This window comes from Hippopotamus amphibius, chromosome 11 (genome assembly GCF_030028045.1).
Source record: "Hippopotamus amphibius kiboko isolate mHipAmp2 chromosome 11, mHipAmp2.hap2, whole genome shotgun sequence".
Lineage (NCBI taxonomy): Eukaryota > Metazoa > Chordata > Mammalia > Artiodactyla > Hippopotamidae > Hippopotamus > Hippopotamus amphibius.
In genome coordinates, this window is record NC_080196.1 from 39,680,108 (window position 1) to 39,693,120 (window position 13,013).

The 13,013-nt window shown below is 41.5% G+C and overlaps 1 protein-coding gene across 1 annotated transcript; it reads left to right on the forward strand.

Moving 5' to 3' along the window:
- Positions 1-11,568: 11,568 nt before the first annotated feature.
- TMEM217 (transmembrane protein 217) lies at positions 11,569-12,189 on the forward strand. The gene has a single exon (XM_057698190.1). The coding sequence runs from the start codon at positions 11,593-11,595 to the stop codon at positions 12,187-12,189; it is 597 nt and encodes a 198-aa protein (XP_057554173.1). The 5' UTR covers positions 11,569-11,592.
- Positions 12,190-13,013: the final 824 nt, after the last annotated feature.

Below are 13,013 nucleotides of genomic sequence, written 5' to 3' on the forward strand. Positions count from 1 at the left end.
TCTACTTATCAAAATGATTTTTAGACTTATTTAGACATAGATTTTTAAATCACATATCAATATTTATAAGAATACTCAACTTCAGGACTTCCTTCGAGGTCCAGTGATTAAGACTTCAATGCTTCCACTGCAGGAGGCACATGGTTTGATCCCTGGTCAGGAAACTAACATCCCACATACCACATGGTGCAGCCAAAAAAAAAAAAAATTCAACTTCAGAAGTAATCAATAAAATACAAAAAGACTTTTTTTTCAGTATTGACATCCTTAGCATATTTGCTTTTGTCTTCATGCCTGTTGCCTCATAGTAACAAATGACTGCTGAGGCTCTAGGGATCATACTCCATTCAAGTTAAGAAGAAAGAAGATATAGTGTTACCCAAAAACTGGGTTTGCCTTTTGGTGGGTGTCGAGCCAGTATACACAACCAAGTCAAAGATGTGGAGAAGGAAGGATTATTACTTGCAGAAAATAAGGAGAACATCACGGATCTTTCCCAAAGCAGGGTTTCCCCAACAGCAAAATTGGGGAAGTTTTAAGCTAAGGGTACGTGCATATTCATGAGAGGACTTAAGCAGAGGAGAATTCAGCATATAATTGGGGCAAAGGTTGACAGAGTCCAAGCTTTAGATGACCTAAGTCAGGAAAGTCTACATCGTCATTCTGTCCTCCACCTGGGTGGGGGCCTTAGTTTCTGCAAAACTCAAAAAAGATTTTTTTATGCAAATGCTGGAGAGGATGTGGAGAAAAGAGAACTCTCCTACACTGTTGGTGGGAATGTAAGTTGTTACAGCCACTATGGAAAACAGTATTGAGGTTCCTAAAAAACTAAAAATAGAGCTACTGAAACAAAGTGGGGCCCTGTGGGGCTGCCAGGCACTGAAACTGTGTGGGGCCTGGGCACGGAGGCCTCCTTTTGTCCACCATTTCTATAGGCAAGACTCCAGCCTCCTTGACTGCCCTGAGTTCCAAAGGGCGGATTTGAACAGTTGCTGATCAAGGGAGGAGCAGCCAAGAAACTCCCTGAGGCAAGACTAAAGGGACCAGAGAAGCTCACAAAGATTAGGAGGTTAGAAGACCACCTGAGAGGAGAGATGACCATCTGAGACAAGATTAAGGGAGTGCAAGCCCTGCTCACACCCTAATCTTGTCAGACCCCACCTTTGAATCACTATTATAAAACTCTTCAACAAATCCTCTGGGGTTGAGACATGTAGTTTTCAAGGCACAAGCCCCGTATATCTCCCTTTGCTTGGCAAAGTAATAAAGCTATGCTTTTCTACTTCACCCATAACTCTGTCTCTGGGATTTGATTCGGCACTGCTGTACAGAGAGGCTGAGCTTTCGGTAATACTACCATATGATCCTGCAATCCCACTCCTGGACATATATCCAGAGAAAACCATTCTCCAAAAAGATACATGCACCCCAATGTTCATTGCAGCACTATTTACAATAGCCAAGACATGGAAGCAACCTAAATGTCCAAGGGCAGATGAGTGGATAAAGAAGATATGGTATGTATATACAATGGAATACTACTCAGTCATAAAAAAAGAATGAAATAATGCCATTTGCAGCAACATGGATGGACCTAGAGATTATCATACTAAGTGAAGTAAGTCAGAGAAATACAAATACCATATGCTATCACTTATATGTGGAATCTAAATATGGCACAAATGAACCTATTCACAAAACAGAAAGAGACTCACAGACATAGAGAACAGACTTGTGGTTGCCAAGGGGAGGGGGATGGGGAAGGCATGGAGTGGGAGGCAGGGGTCAGCAGACATAAGCTATTATACAGAGAATGGCTAAACAACGTAGTCCTACTGCACAGCACAGAGATGTTGACTATCCCGTGATAAATCATAATGGTAAAAAATGTTAAAATATATTCATATGTGTGTGTGTGTGTGTGTGTGTGTATAACTGAATCACTTTGCTGCACAGCAGAAATTAACACAACATTGTAAATGAACTATACTTCAATAAAAATATTAAAAAGAAGATTTTGTTGTGTATATTATTATGTATGTCCCTTGAGGAACCAGAGCCCTGCCCCAAGGCTGCACTATTGTTTCTTGACTGCTCCTCCCTTATGTCTGCATTCCCTCCTTTAAGATCATTAATTACTGAGACCTGTTCAAGGGTAAGCATGTGGTCAGGCTTAGATCACAAAATGGCTTAGGCCAAAACGGGTTCTCTTATGTCAAGAAAGCCATTCCTGGTTCTCTTTCTCTGGGGACCCTCTAACCTATCTGTTTACAATAGTGCCAGCCACATTGAAACAGGAGGGAAGGGGGCAGGGCACAACCTTTGAAAGAATGGCATAGCCCAAGGACATGACATAGACTGATTAGAACCAAATGGGTCCAAGGTGGCAGACAAGTCAACTTTCACTAGACCTTGAGCATCAGTATAAGCTTACTATAACACATCAGCAAGCTAAATGACACACCCACAGGGACCACGACAGTTCTAAGGCTGATCATAAGGATCAAAAAATGGGCAGTGGCCCAATTCCTGGACATCCCCAACCCTTCCTGAAATAGCTGGAAATACTCCTCCCACTCATTAGCTTATGAAATTGCCCACCCCTATAAAAACTGACAACCCCATACCCTGGTGCCTTTCTCACCTTCTGAGGTGGCCCACCCTCTGTCTGTGGAGTCTGTTTCTCTCTAAATAAATCTACTTCTTACCGCCACGTGGGTTCAAGTCTCAGTCAGGGTTTTGGCTAGGTTTGAGTCCCAGCTACCTGGGTTCAAGTCCCAATCTGAGGTGCACACTTTCAACATCATCCTCTTATCAGGAGAAGCAAACATCATCCCAGCAGATTTCTGCTTGTATGTCATTTGCTAAAACTAGGTCCCATGGACACTCTTGATACAAGCAAATATCTGGAAAAGCAAATATTTAGCCTGTGTCTAAGTTCACTGGCATCCTAGACAAAAGCAAGTCTCTGTTAGCAAAGAAGAGGAACTGGGTATTAGGGGTGAAGCTGGTGGTGTCTGCTGCAATATAGCTTAATAAATAGTAGTTTTGGGCTTCCCTGGTGGCGCAGTGGTTAAGAATCCACCTGCCAATGCAGGAGACATGAGTTCAAGCCCTGGTCTGGGAAGATCCCACATGCCACAGACAACTAAGCCTGTGTGCCACAACTACTGAAGCCCATGCACCTAGAGCCCGTGCTCTGCAACAGAATAAGCCACTGCAATGAGAAGCCCACAGTGAAGAGTAGCCCCCACTCACCACAACTAGAAAAAGCCCGTGCGTAGCAACAAAGACCAAATGCAGCCAATAAATTAATTAATTAATTACAAAAAATTTTTTAAATAGTAGTTTTACTTTTTTTTTTTTTTTGGCCATGCAGCACAGCATACAGGATCTTAGTTCACTGACCACGGATCAAACCTGGGCCCCCTGCAGTGGAAGCACAGAGTCCTAACCACTGGACAGCCAGGGAATTCCCAACAGTAGTTTTACATGCATAATAAATAGTAGTTACCCTTTGGCATAAAGCAAAAATGATGACAGCAAAAACTCTTACATAGTATAGTGCTGACCATGTTCCAAGCACTGTTCTGAGTGTTTTATTTATTTATTTATTTTGGCTGGGTTGGTCTTCCTTGCTGTGCACGGGCTTTCTCTAGCTGCGGCAAGTAGGGGCTGCTCTTCGTTGCGGTGCGTGGGCTTCTCATTGCGGTGGCTTCTCTTGTTGCAGAGCATGGGCTCTAGGCACGTGGGCTTCAGTAGTTGTAGCGCACAGGCTTAGTTGCCCCATGGCATGTGGGATCTTCCTGGACCAGGGATAAGAACCCGTGTCCCCTGAATTGGCAGGCGGATTCTTAACCATTGTGCCACCAGGGAAGTCCCTGAGTGTTTTAAATATGTTAACTTGTTTAATCCTCACAGCAACTTTACAAAGTAAATGCTGTTATTATCCTTGTTTTGTTTTAGTATTTTTTTATTGCTCTTCATGTGTTCACAATTAGACATCATAATCCTTGGTGCAGGTCATATTCCTCACTGATCCATGCATAGCTCTTTTATTTACTTTAAAAATATTAGTTATTATTTTTTTATATAAATTTATTTATTTATTTATTTATTGGCTGTGTTGGGTCTTTGTTGCTGCACACGGGCTTTCTCTAGTTGTGGCGAGTGGGGGCTACTCTTCACTGTGGTGCGCAGGCTCCTCACTGTAGTGGCTTCTCTTGTTGCGGAGCACAGGCTCAAGGCATGTGGGCTTCAGTAGTTACAGCACATGGGCTCAGTAGTTGTGGCATATGGGCTCTAGAGCTCAGGCTCAATAGTTGTGGCACACGGGCTTAGTTGCTCCGCGGCATGTGGGATCCTCCTGGAGCAGGGCTCAAACCCGTGTCCCCTGCATTGGCAGGCGAATTCTTAGCCACAGCGCCACCTAGAAAGTCCCAATATTAGTTATTTTTAGTAAAGTAATATGTACCCTCAAATCCTCTACCCAAAACAATATTAGGATCTTGTCAGTAATTCAGATCTGACTATATGATTTGCCCAACCCATTTCACTTCCTCCTCTGGCCCAAGGTGATTGTCATCTAGAATCCTAAGTTCATCGTTCCTTTGCTTTTCTTATATAATTTTATAGTTTTACTGCATCTATATACACAGTCCAAAAATTGTGTGTGTGTGTGTGTGTAATATATATCTATAGTTGCTTTTAACTGTATATCTTCTTTCGGTACTTTTTTCGCTTACTATTACATCACTAAGATTCATTCCAATTGTTGTGTGTTGTTACGGTCATTCATTTTGATGACCATTTAACATCCTATTATGTGAATATATAGCAGTTTATTCACCCTCAAACCATTCTTTACTGAAGTACCTATTACATTCTTAGTGATTTTTTTTCTTTTCTGGTTATTAACTGTACTAACTCTGTCACATCCAGGTTTGCTAATATCTTCATGTGATTTGAGCAGTTTTCTTCATCCTTTTTAATGACTGCATGAGATCCTGCCTCTTTTGCAAGACTTGCAATAATGCTTTGCAAAGGATCTGCCTTGTATAATCAGTTATTTACATTGGGCTCGCAGAGAGAGGCTGCACAATAAAGACTTGATTAGATGGGCTTGGTGCACATGGAGAGCCCTCAGTTTCAGCCAAGAGGAATGTTGGGGGAATAGGGAGAAGTGGGGAATGTCAGTTCATTGGTGAACACTTCCTTGTTATGATGACTTTTCCTCCCCTGGGCAACCTGGCAAATGTAGAAACTTGGATTTTGACCGCTGGCATAACCAGAATCCCCTGCACCTCAGAAAATTCCCTAACACTCCTTCCACAGAAGGTAGACTCCATTTCCCCTCCCCTTGAATACAGGCCAGGCTTAGGAATTCTCAAGAATAGAGTGCAGCACTATTTACAATAGCCAAGACATGGGAACAACCTAAATGTCCATTGACAGATGAATGGATAAAGATGTAGTGTACACACACACACACACACACACACACACACACACAATGGAATATTACTCAGACCATAAAAAGGAATGAAATAATGCCATTTGCAGTTACGTGGATAGATCTAGAGATTATCATACTGCGTGAAGTAAGTCAGACAGAGAAAGAGAAATATCCATATGATATCACTGTATGTGGAATTTAAAATATGACACAAATGAACATATCTATGAAACAGAAATGGATTCACAGACAGAACAGATTTGTGGTTGCCAAGGGGGAGGGGGTGGGGGAGGGTTGGATTGGGAGTTTGGGACTAGCAAATATAAACTATTATATATGGAATGGATAAACAACAGGGTCCTATTATATAGCACAGGGAACTATATTTAATATCCTATAATAAACCATAAGGGAAGAGAAGATGAAAAAGAATATATATATGTATATATATAAAACTGAATATATTTATAATATACATATATATATATAAATGAGTCACTTTGCTGTACACCAGAAACTAACACAACATTGTAAATCAACTATACTTCAAAAAAAAAAAAAAGAATACAGTGCAGTAGAAGCAATGCTGTGGCACTTCAGAGGCCAAATTAAAACAAAGTGATGCAGCTTCCACTGGTTCACTTTTGGGGGGACATTCCCTCTGGGGAAGCCAGTCAGCAGGATGTGAAGGAGCCCAAATGAGTCCACACAGAGAGACCACATGGGAAGTCCTGTATGGAGAGGAACTGAGGCCCCCAACTGACAGCCAGCAGAAATCGCCGGGCATAAGAGTGAACGAGTCTTCAGAGAGAGGCCCTCCAAATTCATGAGTGGTAACAAGATATCCTTGATGTGCCTTGTCCAAATTCCTCACCACACACAGTGTTAAACTAATCCCCTGGGTTGTGTCCAAAGTCCTCCACCCACAGAATCCATATGCCTAATAAATGGCTGCCTTTTGCTACTAAGTTTTGGGGGTAACTTGTCATGCTAACTAGTAAAATTAGGGAAAAAAGAAAAAAGTAAGCTGTACACCCAGTTTAAATGTGTGGAAGCTGAGGGCTGGAAAGGATAAGTACACAGTAAATGGAGAAGCCAAGATTTGAACTCTGGCCATTTGTCTTGAAAATTTGCTGTTCTTAACCTTGATGCCTCCCTTACATTGTCTACAATATATTTCTTACCTTGCATGTTCCAGGATACCCTGGATGTCTCAGAACATGACTAATTAACTCGCTCCCCCAAACTTGAGGTTGAACTGGTAGGGCAGAGCTTCCAGAAAAACAAAACAAGAAATTCCCTGGCAGTCCAGTGGTTAGGACTCTGCGCTTTCAGGGAACTAAGATCTTGCAAGCTGTGTGGCCTGGCCAACAAAACAACAACAAAAAACCCAAAAAACACATGACGATGCCCTAAATATAGCCCCACTCAGAAAGGACGAGACTGATCTGCAGGTTGTCAAATGAGACCTGCCCAAGTAAGATAAAGCTTAGTTCAGGGCCTAAAAAACAGAATATTTTAAAATAAACATTACACATTTTTGCTGAGTTCAAATAGGATGATGTGAAAGTGAAGTGGAAGGATAAAAATAACTCTTTCTTTTACAACTCTAGTATAGTTTATTTAAAAAATCTACGTAACTTAAAAACCATTTAAAATGTAACTATTCAAAGATGGAATCAATCTCTTCTAGTGTGTGATAGTTGAAATAATGTATCATTTTCATTAAATTTCAGAAATAAACAGAAAAGACTTTGCACTGTCACCAACTACTTTCCATGGTAACATTTTTAGCTCTTGGTTCAGACTGCAAGAGAGTTATCCAGGAAACTTTGCTTCCACGAGGCCAGCAAACCATTTCTGGGGCTACGAACATATTGTATTAAAGAAATTTACACTAGCCGAAAGGGAGCCAATGGGATTTATTTAATGATCTGGATTTATTAGGAATTGATGAAACAACTATATTTTCATAAATTTATTTTTATTAAAATCATATATATGTAGTAATAATACTTAAAGGCTTATAATAAAAACTTCAGTCCTCTGTACCCCCCTCACCCCTAGTCATAATTCCCACAGGCAACCATCTCAATTCTTCTATTTCCCCTCCTATGTACCTCTTTATCTCTAAATTATATACTTATACTGCTATTTTTTTTTTAATTTGACATCTTTTTTTGAATGAATGAATGAATTAATTAAATTGGCTGTGTTGGGTCTTCGTTGCTGCACACGAACTTTCTCTAATTGCCGTGAGCGGGGGCTACTCATCATTGTGGTGCATGGGCTTCTCATCAGCATGGCTTGTTGTAGAGCAAGGGCTCTAGGCATACAGGCTTCAGTAGTTACAGCACATGGGCTCAATAGTTGTGACACATGGGCTTAATTGCTCCACGGCATGTGGGATCTTCCTGGAGCAGGGCTCAAACCCATGTCCCCTGCATTGGCAGGCTGATTCTTAACCACTGTGCCGCCTAGGAAGCCCGATGCTGCTATTTCTTGATTAATCACTTTCAGACATTATCTATTGACTTCCCATAATGATAGTGAGGACTTCTTATCCCCTATACACGTACACACTGCCTTTCCTCCCAAACTCCCAATATGGCTGGATCATCATGCGTGATTATATCAAGACTGCAACTGCACAAGTAGTGTTAATCACAGTGCCCAGAGGAAACATGGTGGTGATTGGACTATGGTGGCGGCAATGGAGATGGGAAAAACAATGACTGATTCAAGAGATATGTGGGAGGGAGGGTAGATGGAATTTAGTGTTTTTGAATGTAGGGGATAAGAGGCAAGTACATGGGGAAATGGCAGGTGGATACTGATATTTACTGAAATAAGAAACAGTGGAGTTGGGACTTCCCTGGTGGTGCAGTGGTTAAGACTCCATGATCCCAATGCAGGGGGCCCAGGTTTGATCCCTGGTCAGGGAACCAGATCCCACATGCATCCCTCAACTAAGCATTCGCATGCCACAACTAAGGAGACCACCTGCTGCAACTAAGGAGCACATGTACCACAACTAAGGAGCAGGTGAGCCACAATTAAGGGGCCCATCTGCTGCAACTAAGACCTGGTGCAACTAACTAACTAACTAAATAAAATATTTTAAAAAAATAAAAGAAAGAAACACTGGAATAGCAGCAGGTGGGGGTTGGGTGGGAGACATTGTGAGCTCAGTATGGGACATATTGAGTTTGAGCAGTCCAAACAGAGTTCCCAAATGGACGTAAAAGAGTTAAATGTGCAGATTTGGATCTCCAAGTAGAAGACTGGACTGGATTTGGGAGTCCTCAGTGTGTAGATGGCAACTGAACCATGGGAATGAGTGAAGTTACCCAGGAAGAGAGTGTAAAGTAAGAAGAGAGTGTAAAGAAGAGTGTCTTGGTTTGTGCACTGAGGAAGACTAACAGTTAAGAGCAAGCAGAAGGAAGACAGTAAGGAGTCTGCTCTAATCAAGGCTCTTTCCTAGTCAAGGCCCTCTGTTACGAATTGTGGGATAAATGAGTCTGTGAGCTCACAAATCTCTGGGACAGATAGAGCACAAGTGGGTTGAGGGTTAAGATTGGTTTTAGAACCAGACAGGTATGAGTTCAAATCCTGCTTTTGCCACTGACCAGATGTACAACTTTAGACAAAATTAATTAACTTCTCTAATTCTACCTCATTATTAGCCACTAGGATGATTATTATAAGTATAAAATACTTACACTTCAAAATGGTTAAGATGGTAAATTTTATGTTATGTGTATTTTACCACAATTAAAAATAAAATAAAAATCTTAATTCCAAAAATGTCATCATAATTGTTTCATAATATGGTATTTTTGCATAATCAAAAATGTTATAATCATAATTGTTTCATAATGTGGTGTTTTTGCAGTTCTGTTATTTTTGCTGGTTCTCACGGTGACTTGTTCCTTGTATGCGCAGTTATTTTTCACTATATACTAGTCATTGTCCCTGAAAAATTACTGGTGATTCTTTGAGGGCCAGCACAAAGATGTATCCCTCCAGAGAGGATTTGAGTTTGCTTCTACCAGGCACTTAGAGACTTCAATTTAGGACTACTTTAAACTAGATTTTTTTAACATAAATTTATGTATTTATTTATTTATTTAGGCTGTGTTAGGTCTTCGTTGCTGCACACAGGCTTTCTCTACTTGTAGCAAGTGGGGGCTACTCTTCATTGTGGTGCACAGGCTTCTCATTGTGGTGGCTTCTTTTGCTGTGGAGCACGGGCTCTAGGCATGCGGGCTTCAGTAGTTGTGGCTTTCAGGCTCTAAGGTGCAGGCTCAGTAGTTGTGGTGCACGGGCTTAACTGCTCCTCTGCATATGGGATCTTCGCAGAGCAGAGATCGAACCCAAGTCCCCTGCATTGGCAGGTGGATTCTTAACCACTGCACCACCAGGGAAGTCCCTAAACTAGATTTATGACTTAAAAGTTTTTTTGAATACTTCATGTAATTTAGGCTCCAAATCTATGAAAAGGTTATGGTTACAATGTCTCAAGGAGACTTTTCCCCCCATATGTTCTGTGTAGTACTAAGTTAACTTTCCTTGGAGTCTCTTGGGAGATGTGGGGGCAAGTTTACTTCTGCTTCCCCTTTACTCTAATCATAGCCTTTTGGGGCCGTGACTAATATAAGGAAGGCCTTCTAATAGACTTCCCACCTTGCTGAACCCTGAGCTTTAATTGCACTCCTCCTTACCCTACAGAACTCTCAATGAAATTCAAGTTTGCCCAAATTGGCAAATACCCTCAGAACAAATTTGACTTTCATGCTTGTTTACCTGTCCCAATTCCTCAATTCATGTAGTCTTTGGTCTCCTACCTCCTATCTTGTCAGCACTTCTGTGCTTTTAGGAATACTTAAAAGCTATTCTATCCAACAGTTTTTAGGTTTTTTTTTTAGCAGCAGGTTGGCCCCAATAACCTTAGCAATCAGAAGTCCCTCTACTTAATCTTTTCTTCCTTTTTATTGATTTCTGTTCCTTTTTAAAAAATATTTATTTATTTATTTATTTATTTATTTGTTTATTTATTTATTTATTTATTTATTTATTTATGGCTGTGCCAGGCTGCTTGCAGGATCTTAGTTCCCCAACCAGGGATCAAACCCATGCCCCCTGCAGTGGAAGCATGGAGTCCTAACCCTGGACTGCCAGGGAATTCCCTAATTTCTGTTCTTTTATTTATTTTCTTCTTCCTTTTTGTTTTTGTTTTTGTTTTTATTGTTCTGATCATTCGTTGTTTTTTTTCTCCCCTAAGTTAAATGCTTAGCTCATTATTGCCTTTTCTTTTTCCATGATAAGGCTATTCTATTCTAAGGTTCTAAATTTCCATTAAAGCACACCGTTCATTGTATTCCTTAGGTTTTCATACGCAGTGGAGGAGTGATTGCTCACAGCCTAAATGTTTTCATTGTTTTCATCGACACACCCCAGCAGGGCTGTTGTGTTACACTGATTTTTTTTTTTCCTGAGCTGTCTAGACAATGCAGCCAACTTTCCCCACCAGGGGGCAGCAGTGGTTGCCCAAGGCAATGCTGAAAGAAACAAGAGCGTAATTTAAATTAACTTTTTCTTTGTTTTTCAGTGTTTTCCAATACTGGCTACATATGAAGATCACAGGGACGTTTTTAAAAACACTGATAGGGGCTTCCTAGGTGGCGCAGTGGTTAAGAATCCGCCTGCCAGTGCAGAGGTCACGGGTTCGATCCCAGCTCCAGGAAGATCCCACATGCCGCGGAGCAACTAAGCCCGTGTGCCCAAAAAAAAAAAAACACTGATATCTGGGTCCTACCCAGCGAATGTTCTAATTGGTGTGGGGTGGGGACTTTCAGTGATTGTAATGTGAAGCTGGGGCTGAGAACCACTTCTCCACCTTATCTGCTCACTGCCACCAGCCCGAGACTGCATCCTCTCTCCTCCCCGCTTACACTCCCAATCAATTTTAAACAGTCTTCTATCTTCTCAAAGCTGTTACTGTCTGGTTTCCATATTTCTCTCTGGTGTTTCTCCAGGTAAATTTGGGGAAGGAGGCAGAAACCCTGGTAATTTACCACTTTGTCAGGAATCAAGACTTCTCCCCCATATTGTCTGTCTTCACAGGAGGTCTCAGCATGAGACGTCAGCACTGGTGTGGGATGACCGCCAAAATGGGCTCCGTGTTATCAGGGGTCTTTACCATCGTGGCCATCGACTTGTACCTCATCTTTGAACAGAAGTACTTAAGAAGAAGCAATTGCACTGAGCACACCCCACAGACCAAGAGTACAAGTATCCTGATAAAACAGTTCATCACCTGCTGGAGTCTGACCATCGTCTTCTTCTTATCTTTCCTCACCATCATCATCAGCTGCTTGCTCATGTACTCAGTATATGCCCAGATGTACAAGGGCCTGGTGGTCTACATCATCTGGATCTTTTTCTATGAAACCGTAAACATTGTAATACAAGCCCTTACCAACGACAATTCTAGTACTGGAGAGGTCAGAGTCATGCGCTGGTTTGGTTTGGTGTCCCGTATATTGATGCACTGTTTCTGGGTGTTCTTTGTCATCACCTGTGCCTACACGATCTACAAAAATCAAAGCCAGGGCAATATCATTTCCTACAACAGACGTACTTCTACAGACAGTGGAGACGTCCCATGGCGGAAATCAAAGATAATCCACTTTAGCCACCATACAGTGAATAACGTTGGCCCCTTTCCATGATGGGCAGATCTCCCAGGTTCTCCTGGTAGTTCAGTTTCCATCTCTTTCGCTTTTCAAAAAGTAGAGACTCTACTGCCACTCTTTTGAGGGGATACGGAGAGAAAAGTGATTATAGGCACAACTGGAACACCCTGCTCATTGGGGATGTTTAGTTAAAGGACACTGTTATTTATCAAACCCTCCTTGAGTTCCTCTTTTCTTGTCTTGTCAGTACCACCTTATGGTCAAAATGAAGAGGGTGAGGAATGAAATGAAGCTGAATTGCAGTCTGAAAATTTGGTATATCTTCACCTTGGTGTATCTTCATCAGCCTTCAACCCACAGCTCTCTGATGTAACCCAGGGACAGGCAAACCTTCATTTATAGCTCAGATTGTTGTAGCACAAAGAATAGTGTTGGGGCCTTGAGGTGGCTTTGTGCTATGGTTTTTCTCCCTCTGTCCTCTGTACTATATTCCAGATAAGTAAAAGAATAAAAAGAGAAAAATCATACTTCATTTTCTGTCTTGACTCTCCCCACCCCCCCAAAAATTTTTTTGTCAAGGAGCACAAAAGGCACGTGTGGTTAATTGAAAGGTATTTGTTAAACTTTTCGGTCACTGCACTGGACACTGCAGGAGGATACAGAAAAGTAGAAGATACGAGGCCGGACCCTGAGGATTTTGCAGTTTAGTGGGGGACACTAAATCAATTAGCCAACCACATAAGACGGTACAAGATTACACATTATCACATATCAACAAACTTCACGTTGCGTTCAGGTTCAGAAAGTGTCAGAAGCAGTTTAAGCCAGGATGGAACACAAACTGAGCAAAACTCTTCTCC

Excerpts from the sequence above, each read along its gene's own strand:
- TMEM217 (XM_057698190.1), top strand. The coding sequence starts at position 11,593 with ATGAGACGTCAGCACTGGTGTGGGATGACCGCCAAAATGGGCTCCGTG.